A 19473-nucleotide genomic window follows, 5' to 3' on the forward strand; every position below is an offset into this window, starting at 1 on the left:
GCCCCCACCCTGCGCAGACCCCACCCTGCGCTGCCCCCACCCTGCCCAGCCCTCCACCCTGTGCCACCCCCACCCTGCCCAGCTCTCCACCCTGCACCTCTCTCCATCCTGCACCGCCCCCCCACTCTTCATTCACACTTAGTCCAGTTTTAATTCTCTCCTTTTCTCCCTGTCTTCCCCACTCCCCCTTCCTTTCCTTCTTCCTTCTCTCTTCTTCCTTTATTTGTTCCTTCCTCTTTCCCCTTTCTTCCCCCCACCCCCTCCCTTCCTCTTTTCCTTCCCTTCCCTCTTCTCTTGCTCTCTCATTCCTGGCTATCAATGTTTTTCTTTTTTTCCAATACTACATACATGCTCTTTCTTCTCAAAGACATTTTCTGATTGAACGGTGTCATTTCTCCCCAGTTTTCTCTTCTCCCACTTTTCCTCTCAAGACCTATAGCTTTAGCTTTATTCCTGCCCCACCCTACCCCATAGAGTTCCCTGGACTTTTGGGGGGAAAATTTCCCCAAAAGTTTTTCAACTCCCAGTCTCTCCTGAGTTGTCACGCACAGGGACTCACCCCGAATGGAAGGGGATCCCTCAATGGAATTCCTGCCTGAACTTCAGATGAATGACATGTCATTGCAAGGAAGATGTACCCTGTGCTAACCAGGCAACACCACAGAAATCCAGCTTCCTCTTGAAGACTGCGCCCAATGCTACTGAAGCAGAGGCCAGTTAGGTATCAACCAGGAAGGGTGTGAAGATTAGCCTTCTAAACTGCAGACTCAGGGTGGATACAACAGGGTCTATTAGCACCTCCGGGAAGACTGGAGACCAGGAATACAGAAAGGCTTTGTCACACTGGAAGACCTTTGAACCTCTGGCCTAAGGGCTTTCCGATTAGGAGCTGGATAAAACTGATCTACAGTGAAGGAGGGGCCGGGATCACAGCTCCCGGTATCCCGTGCAGAGCTCTGAGTCCCAGCTTCAGACTTGGATGTACTGGGGGGATGGAGGGGGGAACACAACTGTAATCCCAGCACCCCAGAGAGTAGAGGTGTTCAAAGTCAACCTCAGCTATACAGCAAGTTTGAGGTCAGCCTGGGCTATAGACCCTGACTATAAACAAAGAGAAAGGAAAAAAGGAAGGTGGGAAGGAAGACAGGAAGAAAGGAAGGAAGGAAGGAAGGAAGGAAGGAAGGAAGGAAGGAAGGAAGGAAAAGGAAGGAAGGAAGGAAGGAAGGAAGGAAGGAAGGAAGGAAGGAAGGAAGGAAAGACGGAAGGAGGGAAGGCGAGAGGCAGGAAGGGAAGGAAGAGAGAAAAAGTCAAGTGTTGTGACTCATACCAATGATCCCAGGACTTGGTAGACAGATCTCTGTGAAGTCAAGACCAGTGGGGTCTACATAGAGAGCTCTGGGCCAATCAGGGCTACACAGAGAAACTCTGGCTTCAAAGCAAAAAGAGTGAACAGATGGTTGGGCTAGAGGCTCATACCTGTAACCCAGCATCAGGGGACTGGGAACTGGGCTAAGTCCAGGTCAGTCTACTCTACATGTTGAGTTCCAGTCCTTCTGGGCTACATGAGAAGACTCTGTCTCAAAAAGAAGAAAATTTAAAAAGGAACAAAACACAATCCGAACAAACATGCAGATTGAAGGTAGTATCTTTGGATAGCTTTCGTTTTCCTTTAGACATGTAGAACTGTTGTCTTCCTGTTTCTTCATAAGGGCTTAGGAATTTCTAGTCATCCATGATTAACCTCCTATTAAGAAAGGAAACTCACAGGACAAGAACGGAGGGTGTGTGGAGCAGGGCACACAGTAGGCCCACTTCCAGGAGGCCGAGCTGTTCTGCTTAGGGGGAAAGAGATGAACTGGAATCGAGTTCACAGGGCAAGTGCCCAGACTTAACAGTAGGGGTGGGAGTCACCTTGAGTTCCATGTGAGGGGCTCGGGGTTTGGTAATCAAGAGTGGAAATCTCTGGGAAAACCCTAATGCCCCTGTCGCAACATTCTAGGAAAATGGTCTCCCTGTTGAATAAGAGTGAATCACTCCGGGGAAGGTTCTGGCGGTCAGCACTGTCATATACGGCCATCTCCACCCTTAGGTTCCCCAGTGATGTTCCGAGGTCCTCTGGGGGCCTCAGGAGGAGTGGGGGAGGAAGCTCTGATCCGGAATTTCAGCGAGACACATGCAAATGGCTCTTTGGAGGAAGTTATGAGACCATAGAGATGTGGGCAGCCAGTGTTTATGACCCGAAAAACAGAAGTGAGACTGGGTGAGATTTCCCAGCCCCTCCCCCATGGGCCTGCCATTCCTTCGACCTGACTCTATTCAGTGGTAGGCATCTTTGAAAATGCCCATCTTAGCCGGGCATGGTGGTGCATGCCCTTAATCCTAGCGCTTGGGAGGCAGAGGCAGGTGGATCTCTGAATTTGAGGCCAGCCTGGCCTACAGAGCAAGTTCCAGAATAGCCAGAGCTACTCAGAGAAACCGTGTCTGGGAAAACAACAACAAACAAACAGAAAGAAAGAAAGAAAGAAAGAAAGAAAGAAAGAAAGAAAGAAAGAAAGAAAGAAGAAAGAAAATGCCCATCTTGGAATGAAACCAGCCTGGTAGGGTTCCTTGCCGTCTCAAAATGAGTTACAGATCTGGGAAGAAAACGGCCCCCCTCGTGGGACCTAAGGTTTCACCAGAGCCCTCATTTGTAGATGGCAGCTCAGTGGATGAGTGATGAGAACCAAGCTCCAGGCACAGAGACAGAGACCAACCAGCATCTTAGGCTGTATCCCCAGACTGTTAGCTACCCCCTAAGTCTGGGCAAGCTTTTAGGATAGCTGGGATATGCTGGTGTATTTCAGAGTCACATGCTGCTCCCGTGAAGCCCCTCCCCCCCCCAGGACCCTGCCCATCCCTGGTAACTTCCACTGTAATGAATTTGTTGATGAATCCCCTCCCCTTTCACGGGGAATGAGGGCTCTGACTTCTCAGTAAGGAAGCTAATTCCCTACTGATGACTGAGTCAAAGCATTAGGTAGCTGTTAGTTCCTCAGAAGGAGGGTGCTGGGCCAGCCGTGTGGGTTCCCCGTCACCTGGTTAGGCTCACCCAGACGTAGAGGAAGGGCCCTTGGGGAGAAAGTGGTTTCCACTCTTCCTGGGCCCTCGAAACACGCTTCTCTCTCTCTCTGTCTCATATCCCCCCTCCTTCTCCTCCCAGGAGATTTCCGTCCTAGGCCTTTAGCCATATTTTTTTTAACTCATATACTCATTAAATATTTTATCTTGAGATAGGGTTTTGTATAGCACAGGCTGGCCTCAAATTCACTATGTCGCTGAGGATAACCCTGAACTCTGATCCTCCTGCCTCCTCCTCCTCCTGCACAGTGGTTACCATCTTTACCATGGATCATCACAGCTAGATTCTGCAGTTCCGAGGATCAAACCCGGGGTTCCCTGCAAGCCGGGCAAGCGCCCTAACAAGTGAACCACTGCCCTAAGGGTTTCATTTTTAACTCGTGTAGAATTTCCCTTTTGTTCCCATTCAGGATAACGAAGTTAGTTTAGCACATGTGCATTTTCTGAGTTACACGCATTGCTGTCACCCTTGAAAAGGAAACGAAAGGCTGGAGAGATGACTCGGTGGTTAAGGGCACTAGGAGCTCTGGCACAGGACCCAGGCTTGGTTCCCAGCACCCACACAGCTGCTCACAACTGTCTGTAAGTCCAGTTCCAGAGGCCCTGACCCCCACTTCTGCACGGGTGGCTCTGCATACACACAAGGGTCCATTCATACACACAGGCAATCGCTCATAGACATAAAATGAAGATAAAACATTTTTTACTGAAGAAGGGAAGGATGGAGATTGCCAGGGCCAGAGAGAGGCCTTGGAGTCTCTCTGAGGATCAACTGTCACTTAGCATTTGTGGTAACCACACCATCCCCGCTTACTTTCATCTGAAGACCAGGTGATCGCTCACAGAACTGCCTTGGGGATTCTCCCAGCCAGCTCCAGAGACAGAGAGCACTTGTCTAACACGTGGGAAGTCCTGTGTTCCATCCTAGGCACTGGGGGGAGGCTCACACTAGTGCAAATGTCGCAATTCAGCGTCCTAACAAGAGTCAGCTGAAGGGGGTGAAGATGCAAGTGTGCCGAGCAAAATACCTTGCTTGGTGATGGAAAACGCCGGGCAGAAGGCTGGGGCTAGGCTGAATGCTTAGAGCTTGCCTAGCGAGCTCTAAGCCCTGGGCTCCGTTTCCAGCGCTGCTGTGAGCCAGGTGTGATTGATTGCATATGCCTGTAATAAAAGTACTGGGGAGGTGGTGGAGGGACGAACAGACGTTCACGGTCATTTCTCAGCTTCCTAGCTAATTCAAGGTTAGCCTGGGTCACATGACACCCTGTCTCTTAATAGAATAAAATAGTTGAAATAGCGAGTTCTAAAACAAATGGAAAGAATGACAAAGACTCTAGAAAATACCTAGCAGGCTGTTTGTGGATAACCGGCCTCACTTATGTTCCGGAATGCATTTGGCTTAGAGTTTGGGGTAGCGAAGTGTTTTCCAGTGATGTGGTAGGTGTTTAGTCTCTTCTCACCCCTTGATGGAAATTAGCAGTCCCAGGGAGGCTATTCAGGGATCCCTGTGTCAGGGGACCAGGATCGCTTATATAGGGGCCATGTCTAGAAGTGGACTCTGGGCACTAGCATTGAGACATGGAGGGAACAGTCAGGAAGAACAAGTAATTGGCCCATATAGGACAAAGATTAGACCACAGATAAAGATGGGGGACAGAGAGGCCCACGTGTAGTGTGGATCCTGAAGGAGGGAACCGGGTGACTGAAGGCTCTGGACACTTGATGCTCACTACCAGAGAAGGTTCTAACTTAGGAAAGGTCCTAGGTCTAGCCAAGAAAAAGAGGGGAGGGAGTTGGGCGCGGCCTGGGAGGAAGGTGGGGTTGTGAGGAGGGAGGGGAGCCCTGCCCTAGCGTGCCCTCTGTCCCCAGCACGCACCCTGCCGGGAAGCCCTGGGGTCGCAGCTACTCGGGAGGCCCAGCCCAGAATAGCTTTCCTTCCGGGCAGGGCTGCCCGGGCCCGCAGCGCCAGCTCCCGAAATAGGGCCCGGCGGGTCGGGCGGCGAGGGCGGGAGGGGCGGTCCCGGCTCGCAGCGGCACCAAGCAGTTGGGACCCTGGCACCGGACAGGGATCTGAGTGCAAGGACCTAGAAGGAGCGGCAGGCAGAGGCAGAGAGCCAGACTCGGAGATGGGGAGGGCTAGGATGGAAGAGCGAGGGCTGGAGCTGCACGCAGGAGGTGACGAAGGCGGGGACCCAGGCGCGGGGACCACGGAGGAGGGGCGGACTGTAGAGACCCGGGCCGGGATCCCCGGCGTGGGGCCAGCTCGGAGGCGGGTAGGGCGGGCGCTGACCTCACAGCTTGCGAGGAAGCCCGTCGGGGCCGGCCTGGCTGATGGAAGGCTTGAGGAATTCGCAGCTGGCTGCCCGGTCGGGTGTGAACTCGTTCCCTTCAGCTCTCAACGTGGCTAGACTGGGGAGCAACAGTTTAGCAGTTGCCATGGCCACGAATTTTAAGCTGGGGGACCAGCACCAGCTGTGGCAAGCACTGTGGGATCCCGAGTCCTATGGAATTCGGTATCCCCAGCAATGCCCAGGATTGTACGACTGTAATCCCGCCCTTGAGAGGTGGAGACACCTGGGTCAGGAATTCAAGGTCATCGCCTAGTAGTGAGTTCGAGGCCATCCTGGACCACAGCAGACCTATCTCCAAAAGCAAACAAAGGGATAGGCATGGTGGTGCATATCTTTAATCCCAGCTCTCCAAAGGCAGATGGATCTCTATACGAATTCAGACTAGCCTGGCCTACACAGTAAATTCCAGGACAGCTAGCATTACATAGTGAGACCCTGTCTAAACAAAATAGAACAGGACCAGCAAGCTAGCTTAGTGGGTAAATTTGCTTGGTACACAAACCTACCAGTATGAGTTCAGTCCCTGGGACTCACAATGTCACCCTCTGACCTCCAGATGTACAAGAGAGCACCTGTTCCCATTCACACCACTAATAGAAACATACACACAAACACACACGTACACACATGTACACACACATACATATATAATGGTTTTTAAATGAAAACAAAACAATGTCGGGCAGTGGTGGCACACACCTTTAACCCAGCACTGAGAGGCAGGCAGATCTCTGAGTTTGAGGCCATCCTGGTCTACAGAGAGAGTTCTAGGACAGCCAGGGCTACACAGAGAAACCCTGTCTTGAAAAGGCAAAACCAACCAAACAAAAACAGACCCGAAACAGTGGTGCACGCCTTTAATCTCAGCTCTCTTGAAGCAGAGACAAGAAGATCTCTGAGTTCAAGACCAGCTTGGTCTATGTAAAAAGACCTCAAAAAAATTTTTATTGCCAGGTGGTGGTGGCACGTGCCTTCAATTCCAGCACTCAGGAGGCCGAGACAGGCAGATCCCTGTGAGTTCAAGGCCAGCCTGATCTACAGAGCTAGTTCCAGGACAGGCTCCAAAGCTACAGAGAAACCCTGTCTCGAAAAACCAAACCAAGCCAAAATAAAACATTTTATCAGTGGACGGGAGAGCTGACTCAGAGGTTAGGAGCGTTGGTGGTTCTCCCAGAGGACCCATGATCAGTTGGCAGCACCTACACGGTGGTTCACAACCATCTGTGACGCCAGTTCCAGGACATCTTATGCTGTCTTCTGAACCCCAAGGGTACCAGGTGCACATATGTTGTACAGACATACACACAGGGAGAAAAGAATCAAAGGACAGTGTTTCCTCTTCCCCCTCTTGCAGGTGCGGATGGTTAGAAGCCCCTTGGTGGACAGTCACCACCTCTGTCCAGGCCAAGTGAATAGAGGCAGGGTGGGAATCCCAGAGATGGCCACCTCACTCTGCACTCACGAACCCTCACCTGCCCTCCTCCAGCTGCTGTGGTCCTTAACCTCTTCTCAGCTTGCTGGACAGCCAGCCAGGGATTGGTCAAATCGCCTTGCAGGAACTTTGATGAAAATCACCTTGTTTTATCCTATGCTCTGCACTCCGTGAGTATGATCCTCTGTCCCTGGGCCCCACCTGCTTCTCCTCCATCTTGCCCAGGAATGAACTGGCCTCACCCTTGTGATTTGTGTTTGTGTGTGTGTGTGTGCGCGTGCGCGCAGGACTATGGGTGAGAAAAAGCCTGGAGATGTAGGCACAGACACCCCTGATAGAGCCTCCCTTGAGGTTTACCTTGAACACTTGCTATCAGAACCTGCAGGGATCCCGGGCTGAGGTCCAAGTCTGTGAAGGGTAGGTCACCTGGCCTTCTGACATGAGCTGCAGCTTCCAGCTGTCCTTTGCAGGCTGGTCCTGGGCTGCCCGGATGACACAGCCCCCTGGAAGTGACTTCAAAGACCATGGTGTCCTGGAAGTGTGGGATGAACTGCTTTGATCTGGGAAGGGTCTCTGGACATCAGCCTCTCTGACAGCCAAGGCAGGCGTGGGACAACAGCAGTCCCCCGGTTAAAGCAGGGCGGGCCTGACTTTACTGTAATTCCCTGGCTATAAGCCTGATTGTGTTGAGGTTGGCTAGGCCCAGGGGAGAGGCCCCTGGAGAAGGGAGGCCCCACATTCTCATCTCCAGGGTCCAGCGTGTGTCCTGCAGAGTGGAGGGAGGTGCTTCCGTGCCTTGCTGTGGAAATCTACCGGGGTGGGGGAGGCACTACTAACCTGAGCTGGTCTGTGAGGAAGAAAGAACACTACCCAGAGAGCCCGAGGGCTTTGGAATTGCTCATAGTGACCATGACACTGTCTCACCCAACTATCCCCATCGTACATGGACATAGGAATTACTACCCCAGGATCCACACAGGGAACAGATCTCAGATCTGGATCTCAGAGGTGGAGGAGGCACATTGGGGTAGAAACCGAGGCTCCTTACCCCCCCTCTATCTGGCCTTCTGAGTGTGGGAACCAGCGAAGCCAGGAACAGCAGTGGGTGGCCCAGCTGACCGCCAGGTGCCTGTCACCTCCCCCTTCAGTCACAGCACCTGCTTGCTTGGTACTCAGCTGACTTCCTGTCCCTGGAAGAGCAGAGTGGCTGTGGGTATGGCGGGGGCAGGACGGTCCCTTTCCTGTGCTTCAGGGGCAGCTTAACCTGCACCTCCTTGCCTTCCTCCCCTCCACCCCCACCTCCCCAGCTCTGAGGGTCTCTCCAGGCGGTGGCTTGTCCAGCATCCTGAGCTACAGGTGAAGGAGGACAGGCTGGGCACACAGAGGTCTGCAGGCCTGGGTGGGGAAGGCTCTGGGGACTTCTGTCAGCTACCAAGGTCACAAAGAGGCCATCATTCTGCTTCCTGCCAAGCTCAAGCATGCAGAAGTATAAGGTGCTTCTGCAGATGTTTGCGTGTAGATGTGTGTGTAGGTGTGTGTGTGCAGATGTGTGTGTAGGTGTGTGTGTAGATGTGTGTGTAGGTGTGCGTGTGCAGATGTGTGTGTAGGTGTGTGTGTGCAGATGTGTGTAGGTGTGCGTGTGTAGATGTGTGTGTAGGTGTGCGTGTGCAGGTGTGTGTAGGTGTGCGTGTGCAGATGTGTGTGTAGGTGTGCGTGTGCAGATGCGTGTGTAGGTGTGTGTGTAGATGTGTGTAGGTGCATGTGTGTAGATGTGTGTGTGTAGATGTGTGTAGATGCATGTGTGTAGATGCATGTGTGTAGATGCATGTGTGTAGATGTGTGTAGATGCATGTGTGTAGATGCGTGTGTGTAGATGCGTGTGTGTACATGTGTGTAGATGCGCATGTGTAGATATGGTGTGTAGATGTGTGTATATGTGTGTAGATGCGTGTGTGTAGATGTGTGTGTAGGTAGATGTGTGTGTAGGTAAATGTGTGTGTAGATGTGCATGTGTAGGTACATGTGTGTAGATGCGTGTGTATAGATGTGTGTGTAGGTAGATGTGTATGTAGATGTGCATGTGTAGGTACATGTGTGTAGATGTGCATGTGTAGGTACATGTGTGTAGATGCGTGTGTGTAGATACGGTGTGTAGATGCGTGTGTGTAGGTGCATGTGTGTAGATGTATGAGCAGATGTGTGTGGGTGTGTGCACATGTGACTACACCTGTGGGTGCCAGAGGACAGCCTCAGATTCATTACTCAGTCGCTGTTCACACATCCTTTATTTTTTTATAAAAATCATATTTATTTATTATATGCATGTAAGTGCTTTTCCTGAGTGTTTGTCTTTGTACTGCTTGCATGGCTGGTGCCCATGAAGGCCAGAAAGGGCCACTGAACCTCTAGAACTGGAGTTGCAGAGTCTGTGAGCTGGGCTGTGGATGCTGGGACGCACACCTGGTTCTCTGGAAGAGCAGCCACTGTTCGTAACTGCTAGGCTGTCTTTCTAGCTTTTCCTACCCTTTATCTGAGACAAGGTCTCACCCTAACACTGTACAACCACCACACGGGTCCTGAGGAGGCTTTGGGACCCACCCCCTCAAATCCTCAAGTCAACATCTTGAACACCTGGAAAGAGCCACAGCTGGTCTTTTCTAAGACGATCCTGGGGCTAGAACTCAGGTTCCCACACTTGAAAAGCAAGCACTTTTATTGACTGTCTCTCCAACCTAAAAGATGCTTTCTTTCTTTCTTTATTATTGTTATTATTTTGTTCTGTTTTTATTTTTGGTTTTTGGAGACAGGGTTTTACTGTGTGGCCTTGGCTGTTTTGGAGCTAGCTCTGTAGACCAGACTGGCCTTGAACTCACAGAGATCTGAGATTAAAGACATATACTACCGCCACCTGGTACTGGTACTTATTTATTTTTTTAAAGATTTTTTTTTTTATTTTTATGTGCATTGGTGTTTTTCCTGCATGTATGTCTGTGTGATGGTACTGGATCCTCTGGAACTAGAGTTACTAGGCAGTTGTGAGCTGCTGTGTGGGTGCTGGAAATTGAACCCGGGTCCTCTAGGAAGAACAGCCAGTATTTTTAACAGCTGAGCCATCTCTCTAGCCCCACAAAAACTGCTTTAAAAAAATAATTTATCAGAATATCTTTAATCACTTGGAAAGCAGACAGGCCTGTCTGGTCTGTATGTAGAGAGACACTGTCTCAAAAATGAATACAACAAATTTAGATTTATTTATTTTATTTTATGTGTATGAGTCTGCTTGTGTGCCTAGTTCCTAGGGAGGTCAGAAAAGGGCATTGGATTTCCTGGAAATGGAGTTAGACCTTTGTGTCCCCAACAATTGTGAGCCACCAAGTGGGTGCTAGGAACTGAGCCTCTAGAGGAGCAACACATGTCTCCTTTCCCCAAAAAAGCTCTTGATTCCCCCCCCCCCCCAGCCTCTTTCCAGCTTTCCCCAACGTGGCCATCTGGATTCAACAGGAGCCCCGCAGGGGCGAGCTCCCTAACCAACACTGTCTATCTCAGATTAAGCAGTCCCCAGCTACTGATGGTCACCTAAACTTTTTTCTCAGTAACATTTTCACAAAGGTTTGGCTTTGTCTGCTTTCTGTGCGCAGCTCCTGGGTTTCTCCTCCCTCCCTCTGGCCTGAGGGAGCTCAGCAGAAGCTTTCTGGAGACTGATGTTGTGAGGGGTCATCTGAGGCTGCCAAGCCCGCAGCTCCTCACCAGAGCAACACAGGAAGCACCCCTGTGGCGAGTGAGGCAATGTCTGAGCAGCGCCAGCCGTGCCAGGCTGCAGATGTATGTTCCTTCCCGCTGCACGGCAGCCCCTTCCCTGCTGCCAGCCAGGACGCCTGCCCGCCCCATCCCCTGACATCATTTCAGCCTGGTTTGGGTACTGAAGGCATCTTTAGTGGGGATAAGAACAAGGAGGGGGCATAACTTCCAAATCTTCCTAAAAGATGTAAAAATTATGCCATCCCTCCATGCTACAGGCGGGAAACAGGTTTCGAGACAGTAGCCGAGGTTGGCCTTCACTCACACTCTTTTCCCGAGTGAGTGCTGGGATCACAGGTGTGCCCTACAAAGCCTCTCTCTGCCTCTCTCCCACCTTCCCTTTCCTGCCTTCCCTCTCCGTCTTATGGAGATGGGTTCTCACTGTAGTGTTCAGATTGGGCCTGAGCTCCTGGCTCAAGCAATCCTCTTGCATCAGCCTTCTTGGTTATGGGACTGTGGGTCTATATCCCTGAGCCTGGCTTTTAAAGAAAATCTCTTTGTTTATTTGATTCTTTGGAGAGAGAGAGAGAGAGAGAGAGAGAGAGAGATTGTAATTCCCTGCATCTGGACTCACAACAGTGTGAGTACTGGAAAACGGAACCTGAACCTGCGTCCAAGCAAGAGCAGCAGGCATTCTGAACTGTTGAGCCATCTCTCCAGCCCGAACGGGAAATCTCAGCTGGAGATCCTACAGGTCTGCTCTTCTGGGTTGACCCCAGTCCACAAACACATTCAAGTGCAGCCTGTAGGGTCTTTACGGACGGACGTGTGAAGATGGGGTTGCGCTGGGTTGACTTAAGCCAATGGCTAGTGTCTTTCTCAGGGGAGGGTGCAGGGCTGGAGAAATGGCTCAGTGGTACTGTGCTTGCTTGCTGACACGTATGAGAAAGTGAGTCCAAATCCCCGATACCCATGTTAAGGGTGAGGCATGGCTAGGCACCCCTGAAATGGCAGGAAAATCTTAGGGGTTCCTTGGCCAGCCCATTGGTAAGCTCCAGATTCAATGAGAGACCCTGTCTCAAAAAATAAGATTGCTACCAGGGGCTGATGGCTCAACAGAGAAAGGCGCTTGCCACTGAGTTTGACCTGAGTTTGATCCCCAAGACTCAACTGATTCCAAAAGTCTTCTGATCTACCCTATGGTAGATCCCTACCAGAGCACCACGACAAATGTCTGCCCCCCCCCCCCATACACAAATGAACGAGTAAGGTTGGCAGTGATAGAGACAGACACGGTGTAGCTCTCTGCCTCCACCCTCACACACACACCCATACAGACACATAAAGACAGGGGATTGGACACAGGCACACCAAAGAAAAAGCCGCAAGACTGAGTGCTTTGTCTCTGTGAGCCAGACTAATGCAAGGACTCCCAACAGTCACCAGAAACTGGGCAGGGCAGACGGGGAGCCTGGCGCAGCACCACGCTGGGTCTTAGACTTCTGACCTTGAGAACGGAGAGAGGAGTTTCTGCTGTCTTAAGCTGCCCAGTTGGTGGCACTCTGTGATGGCAGTGCCAGGACACTGGTACCATGACCACAGGTCCAAGGGTCCAGTCAGGAAGACAGAAGGGAATGCGTCAGGCCACGAAGCAGCAGGGACCTGGAGGACAAGCAGGGAGCAAGGGTGTATCTGCAGCTTCCTCCTCTCCCCACAGGCCAGAAACTGCCTCCGAAGAAGTGGTCGCTTCCCTCCAAGAGGCTGAGGGCTTAAAGCCCTATGGACAGGGATGCAAGGGTGTCTGGATCTGGCTGGGTCTCTGGGAAAGGCGATAATGACTCTAAACTCACACCATTGTCCCGTCCACACCACAGCCTGAGAGGCCGGTTTTGCCTACAACCCAAGGACCTGCCCAAGGTCATGAGCCGAGCCTTTCACAGCGCTGTGGGACACACCCAAAGCCCACTTGCCTTTCTGCTCCTCTGACGTAGCCCCTGCCAGTTCAGGTCTCCTGTGCCCATGGTCAGGCCCGAGGTGGAGCTGGGTCTAGCCACACAGTGAGTACTCTAGCTGTGCAGTAGATGCTAAAGCCAGACACTTAGCTTGGGGTCCACCTGAGCTTGCCTGAGTGACCTTAGACTAGTTATGCTGTCTCCCCATTCCATGGTCTCCTCCACTAAAAACACAGGCATAAACTGGCCATAGTGGCTAATACCTGTAATCCTAGTACTCAAAAGGCTGAGGCAAGAGGATTGCCATAAGTGAGACCATCATGCTTTACATAGGGAGTCCCAGGTCAGCCAGGGAGTAGGTAAAAATACAGATTGTGTCTCAAAAACAAAACCAAACAAACAAGGGAGGTATGTCAGTTCACACTTTAATCCCAGAATTTGGCAGGTCAAGGTAAGAAGGATCATTAGTTCAAGGTCAACCTTGGCTCCCTACTGAGTTCCTGGCCAGGTTGCACTACTACATGACTCTTGTCAAAAAAAAAAAAAAAGAGAGAGAGAGAGAAAAGAAGAAAAAAGGACAAATGCTGGGCTTAGTGACATGTGCCTTTAATCCTAGAACCCTGAATGCAGAGGCAGGCGGATCTCTGTGAGCTGGGGGCCAGCCTGGTCTACACAGAGAGTTCCAGGCTAACCAGGGCTAATCTATCTCATAGGGTGACTGGAGAGTTTAATGAGTTAGCCTGCTTCAAGTGCTGAGAATAGCGCCAGCTACACTGGCGGCCCAGCTGCAAAAACATTTGGAAAATAAACAAAGCAGGCTGGGTGAACAGGGTTAGGACCAAAGAGGGCTGTGGCATGGTGACCTATCTTTTCCCTCCAGGGTCCAAGAGGAAACCAGGGCCATTGATCTTCTCCCACAGTTCTCATCTGGGCCTAATAGGATCTTCCAGAGACAGTAAACAGCACACCCAAGACTGTGAAGCCTGGCTCAGGTCCTCAATGCTTGCTGCCTAAACTGAGGAGCTGTGATGTGTGTGTGCATGCGTAAATGTACATCATCTGGTCACTATCATCATCACTGTTACCACCACCACTGTTGCCCTGTCTGGTTGCCCTGGTAACTCACTATGTAGACCAGTCAGGCCTCTGCCTCCTGAGTGCACCACAATGCCTGGCTTCCACTTTTTATTTTTTATTTATTTATTTTTGAGACACTGTCTCACTGTACTGCCTTGGCTGTCCTGGAACTCACAGAGATTTGCCTGTCTCTGCCTCCCAAGTTCTGGTATTAAAGGCATAGGTCATTACATACAGTCCCCGTCCCCTCTTCCCCCCCTCCCACTTTTTTTGGGGAAAAAGTCTCTCACTGATTCTGGAGCTCACTGATTTGGTGACACTAGCTAGCCAGTGAGCCTCAGGGATCCTGTCTCTGCCTCCTCAGTGCTATCGGGCTGTCATTGTTCACGTGTGTGTCGGAGATCTGTCTGAACACGGAGCTCCTGCTTACATAGTAAGCCCATTCCATTACCCACTGAACCATCTCCCCCCAGAGCTCCTGAGATTCTTTTGTGATCCTGGTCTGAGCTGGCTTTCTCCTCCTGGTGGAAAGCTTGGAGCCCTGCCAGAACCCTCACCTTGAACTCTCTGGCGTCTTGGGCTGACTGTCCTGCCCACAAAAGGAACCTAGACCAGGGTGATTCACAAGCACTCACCGCCCATAGAGAGACCATGTATAGCGCACTGTCTGTTCGTCATCTTTACACAGGCTCTCAGAATGTGCTGAGCAACAGTGTGCGTGCAGCAACGTGTAAACCCCTATGTCTTGCCTGGCCTCCGGGAACTTCTGTCATCCCTGGCCACTTCCCCATCTTTCTGCCAGGGGCCTGCAACCTCTGCCTGGCATCTGGATCTCTGAGTTGGCTACTGTCCAGGCATCTCTCCTACCAGCCACAGAGTCTGGCCTGGTGATCCAAGGGCCTTGCTGTTTTTTTGTTTGTTTTTTTTTCCTCAAGACTGACAGCTCAGGCCCTATCCTTTATATCCATACAGGGTCTCTTCCTGCAACAGCACCCCCAACCCTGCCGCCCCCAACTGACCTAGCTCGTTCTCTTAGGCTGGAAAGGCTTGGAAGAGGGCCAAGGGAGGTCTCATACCCTTCCCCCGCAGGGCTCTGGTCCAAACCCGCTCAGGGTCCTTGCTGGTCCTGCAGTGACCTGAGGATCCACTGGGGAAACCCAGACCGTGACTTGCAGAGCTGTAGTTCAGGGCGGCTCACAGCCATCCCCATCCCTGGGTGGTGCTGACTGGGCAGCTGTCCTGCCAGACCCCCTTGCCCACTTTCAGCGGGTGCCAAGAGACTCTGAAAGGATGACAATAACTGGGGACCATATTGGAAGCCAGCCTGCCTCTCTGCACGACTGGCCAGCATCTTTTCTCTTACTTCTTTACATAAGATTCTAGAACAGAAAAGAATTTCGAGGTCATTTCCCAAGCACCACCTTAGTCTTCAGAAAGGATAACTTGGAGGGGTTTGGGGTACCCTGGGGCTTTGTGCCAAGTTCCAGATAGTGGGGGACCTGAGCCCTTGCTGGGGGTGGGGGTGTTCATAGAGTCTTTGCCTGTTGGGAACAGCTAAAGTTCCCCCAATGAGACCAGCTGACAGTTCTGCCCTCATCTAAGGTCCAAGAGGGCAGGGTTTGTCCCTAGAGCTGACCAAGGCATCAATAACAGCCGACTGTACCTGGCCATCACCTGGAGTGCCGAGTGGAGCCCCTGAGTAGTGTGGATGGAGGTTCTCCAGGCAGGTGCAAGTTACGATGGAAGGGTCTGGATTCTAAGTCAAATCACGGGCTTGTCTGTGGTTGGAGGCAGGACCAAACCTCACCAATGCTCATCTGGAAAATGTGTTATTCTGCACGTATCTTGGAATGAGATAACCTATTAGTGTCTGTCTGTCTGTCTGTCTGTCTGTCTGTCTGTCTCCCTTTGCCACCAATACTAAAAGTTGAACCCATGACCTTGCAAATCCTTCACAGGCCCTCCGACTTTCATCCTAGCCCTTTATTCTGTTTGTTCTTTTGAGACAGAGCCTTGCTATGTAGCACTGGCTGGTGTGGAACGTGCAATCCTCCTGCCTCAGCCTTCCAAATGCTAGAACTCATGGCCCAGTAAATTTAACCCCTTTGAAGTCTGACTTTTTTTTTTTTTTACGTAGATTAACCCATTTATTTAGTTGGCTGTGCATTATTGAGTAGGCTTGGGTATCAAATGGTAGCACTTTTACTGGTCTTTCAGTTCCTTCAGTCTTCTGATGGCAGACTTCACTGTGACGGCAGAAGTCGTGTTGTAGGTCCAGGCCCCGCCAGCCACTGTTTTCATGCACGAACCACAGTGCCAGATGCCGACGGCTCGTCTCTTCATCTTGGTCTTGCCACAGAAAGAGCGCGTGTACTTGGCGTGCTGGCTGATTTCAATTTTCTTCACCATTTTCCGGAGGGAGGCACCAAAGCGGGTCCCATATTTCCCGACGATCCTGACCTTCTTGGTGCGTTTTGCCATGTCGCCGGAACCTAAGCCAAGCATGGAGAGGACTTTTTTTTTTTAAAACCACTGTGCTGTGCTCTGAGCACTTAGAATACATGTGATCTGGTAAGACATAGATGCTGCTATTGTACCCATGAGAGGCTTGGGAGGGAGGGAGGTCTCGGGGTTGTGGCTGCCAAGGACAGGATGCAGCCGTAGGATGTGCAAGGGCCTAGTCCCTAGAGAGGAGGCCACCTAGCTGGGAAGACTTGTGTCTCACAGTGCGGGGTGGAGTAGGGGAGCGGCAGAGGTGAAAGTGAGCTCTCTTCTGTACTTAGAGCCTGAGGGGGTTGGAAACTCTGCTTGGTAGAGAGTGCCAAGGGGAACCAGCACCGTGGATTCCACGGGCTGGGCCGTGGATATGCCATGACAAAGGCGGTATTTTTAGAAGATGAGGTCTGATGGAGATGTGCCCTATTGGGACATACCGAACTTCTCCAAGCTCTCCGGGTTTCCCCTTTCCTGCCATTTCCCCTGCTCTTGGGTCTGATGCCTGTTCTCCCCCAGAAGGACACGTGGAAAGAGCACCTGCTGACTGCCTCAGCTCGGTGTCTCTTTCTGGGAAGGCGCTGTCGGTCACTTCCTTCTGGACACCCCGAGCTGTACCTTGTAAACTGTTTTATTTTTATATCCATTCCTTTTTAGGGTACCTTCTCAGCTTTCAGTCTGGATCCCCTTTCACACCGTGAGCCTGAAGTCAGGAAAATATCCGGTTGTCCCTGAGCTCCCACATAGGGAGAAGAGTCTACATTTAATTACTGTTGTGTATGCACACCTGTCTGTGTGTGTGTGTGTGTCTGAGGCTGTACTTGCACCCTAAAGCTCAGGACCACTGCAGCCCCTCCTCTCACAGCCTCTTTGCATCTCGTGGCCAAAGACTGTGTTGTCTGAACAACACTCTTGGCAGGTGTGTGGCACAGCAGCTTCCTGGAAGACAGGGTCCTTGTGGCTTTCATGTCGACACCTTTGATGTTTATTCTATGTACATTATAAATGCTAAATAATGTTTCTCAGGCTGGGGTGTAGCTCGGTAGGTAGATTCCTTGTCTACCAAGTGTGAAGCCCTGGATTTAACCTCCAACATCATAAAACTGGATATGGTGGTTTATGTCCATGATCCCAGCCCTCAGGGTCATCCTTCGCTACATGTGGGAGGTCACCCTGTGCTAGCCATAACAAACCTGTTTTGTGGAGTTTTCCTTCTAAACCTGGGTATTTGGGGCCTGGGGAGATGGCTCAATGGGCAGGTGCTTGCTGTAAGCATGGGAATGTTAATGGATTCAGACACCCCCCACCCCCACCCCCCCTCCCGGCACCATGTAAATGCCAGGCATTACCGTAGAGTGTGCCTGTAAGTCCAGCACAGGGAAGTGAAGACCAGCAGAGACCTAGAGTTCACAGGGGAACCAGTCTTACCAAACTGGTCAGTTTCAGATGCAATGAAGAAATCTGTCACAGAAAGAAGGTGGAAGGTTATGGTCATGGAGAAGGCTCAGCAGGTAAAGGCACCTGCCACCAGGCCTGATGACCTGGGTTCAATCCCGCAGACCCATGTGGTGGGTGGTTCAGCCAAGTCTGACAACCTGAACGCTATCCAGGACCTACATAGTAGGAGAGAACTGACTTCTACAAACTGTCCTCTGACCCCCGCGGGCTCCCTGTGGCACAAATATGCATATAGACACACACAGCACACACACAATAAATAAGTGTATAAAATAAGAACTGAGTGTTCCTAAAGCTGGCTTCCCTGCACCGGGGCAAACATCAGTTATTGTCCAGCCAGAACCCTGGCTTCCTTTTGGAAAAGCCTAGGGTCTCAGCTTCTCTCTCTCTCTGCAAGCTGCCTTCCAGGCTGCAGCAATTGCTTAAGTCTGTGCTGCAATCCAGAGAGTGCAGGAGTGGGAAGTCCAGAGTTCTCCCTGCTTCTGGGAACAGCCCCCATCCCCCTCCCAGCACAGCTTCCACAGGCCGTCCTCATGAGAGTGGGTCAGGCTCACCCGAGGATTTCACAAACACTGGCCTGTTCCCAGCACAGCACAGCTGGGAGGGCTCAGTGCTAAGGGCGAGCAGCCTCCTCCACAGCCCCTGCTGTCCTTGGGCTCAGGGCCTCTGGGTCTGGAGCCTGGGGACTGGAAAGGGCTGTGCCTGTCCAGGCTTGCCACAGCTGTGGTACGCCCCAGGCCTTCCCTTCCCACTTCACTTTTCAGCTTGGGCTTAGTCAAGGTGCTAGGAGGAAATTCCCTCTCCAAGAAGAGCGGAAACACAGACTTGCCTTCCCCAAAGTGAGCAGCAGGTGGGTCACCCAGGAGGACCTGGAATTCTCAGGCTCCAGGTCTCCCTTCTGATTCACAAGAGTTGCGAGTTGCGGTTGGATTCCAGGAATCAAGCAATTTTTTTCTACATCCCCTGGGGACCAGCCTTGGTTCTCTTTGCCTTTAGGTCTGGGAAGCACTGGGAGAGTCTAGGCAGACTGAAATAGTCTCATTGATTCTGTCTATCCCCTTCCATGATCCTGGATTTAGGGTCTGAGTTTCTCTACCAGAACACACAAATATGTTCTGACTGGAGTTAGTGCCTTTGTCAAGCTATGGGGGTTATTAACCAAGCCAGTGGCTTCCCGTGGCAAAGTTCTGGATATGCGGTGAACATTTGATCTGATCGCACAAACGACAGTCCTTACTTATTTAATTTACATGCTTAACTATAGTTTATTGTTGGCTTTCGCAAACTTAACTCCTGGGAGCAATGGGGAGCCAAACCCCAGCAGACCTCATCTTGCCGAACTCTAACTCCCCTGGACCTAGAACATTCCCTGAAACACAGGATGTGTTGGGCAGATATTTGCTGAGTGGACGAATAAGCGAAGGGCACGGGGAGGGAGCAGCGGGGCTCCCTGGATGGAAGGGGAGGGCAAGCTTTGTTCTATTAGCCTGGAAGGTGTTCTCGAATCCGGCGGGACCAGAAATCATGAACCATCCTTGGCCGGGAAAGAAGTCAGAGCTTTCAGTGTCGCCTCCCGGGGGTCAGTGACCCTTGTGACCAATGACGAGCTCCCCCCACCACCCGACACACACCCAGGGAGGTGCGCCCGGCCGCCTCCCGGTCGAGTTTCCTGGCACCGGGCTGAGAATAAACAGCGCTCAGTGCCTGTAATCCTGTTGCCGTGGCGACGGCGCTGCGCGGGAGGGGGCGTGTCGGAGGCGTGGCTTGTGGGTTAGGAGTGGGCGTGTTGGAGGCGGGTCCCGAAGGGACCGCCCTCCCCGCGCTCCGCTCGGACATTCTTCGCATAGCTGCTCCT

At 51.7% G+C, this 19473-nt stretch overlaps 1 protein-coding gene across 1 annotated transcript; it reads right to left on the reverse strand.

Moving 5' to 3' along the window:
* Window positions 1–15799: 15799 nt before the first annotated feature.
* LOC130878356 (60S ribosomal protein L37a-like) lies at window positions 15800–16148 on the reverse strand. Its single transcript, XM_057776286.1, has one exon. The coding sequence runs from the start codon at window positions 16146–16148 to the stop codon at window positions 15870–15872; it is 279 nt and encodes a 92-aa protein (XP_057632269.1). The 3' UTR covers window positions 15800–15869.
* Window positions 16149–19473: the final 3325 nt, after the last annotated feature.

This window comes from Chionomys nivalis, chromosome 7 (genome assembly GCF_950005125.1).
Source record: "Chionomys nivalis chromosome 7, mChiNiv1.1, whole genome shotgun sequence".
Taxonomy (NCBI): Eukaryota; Metazoa; Chordata; class Mammalia; order Rodentia; family Cricetidae; genus Chionomys; species Chionomys nivalis.

Coding starts and splice junctions, on each gene's coding strand:
- LOC130878356 (XM_057776286.1), bottom strand. CDS start 16,148: ATGGCAAAACGCACCAAGAAGGTCAGGATCGTCGGGAAATATGGGACC.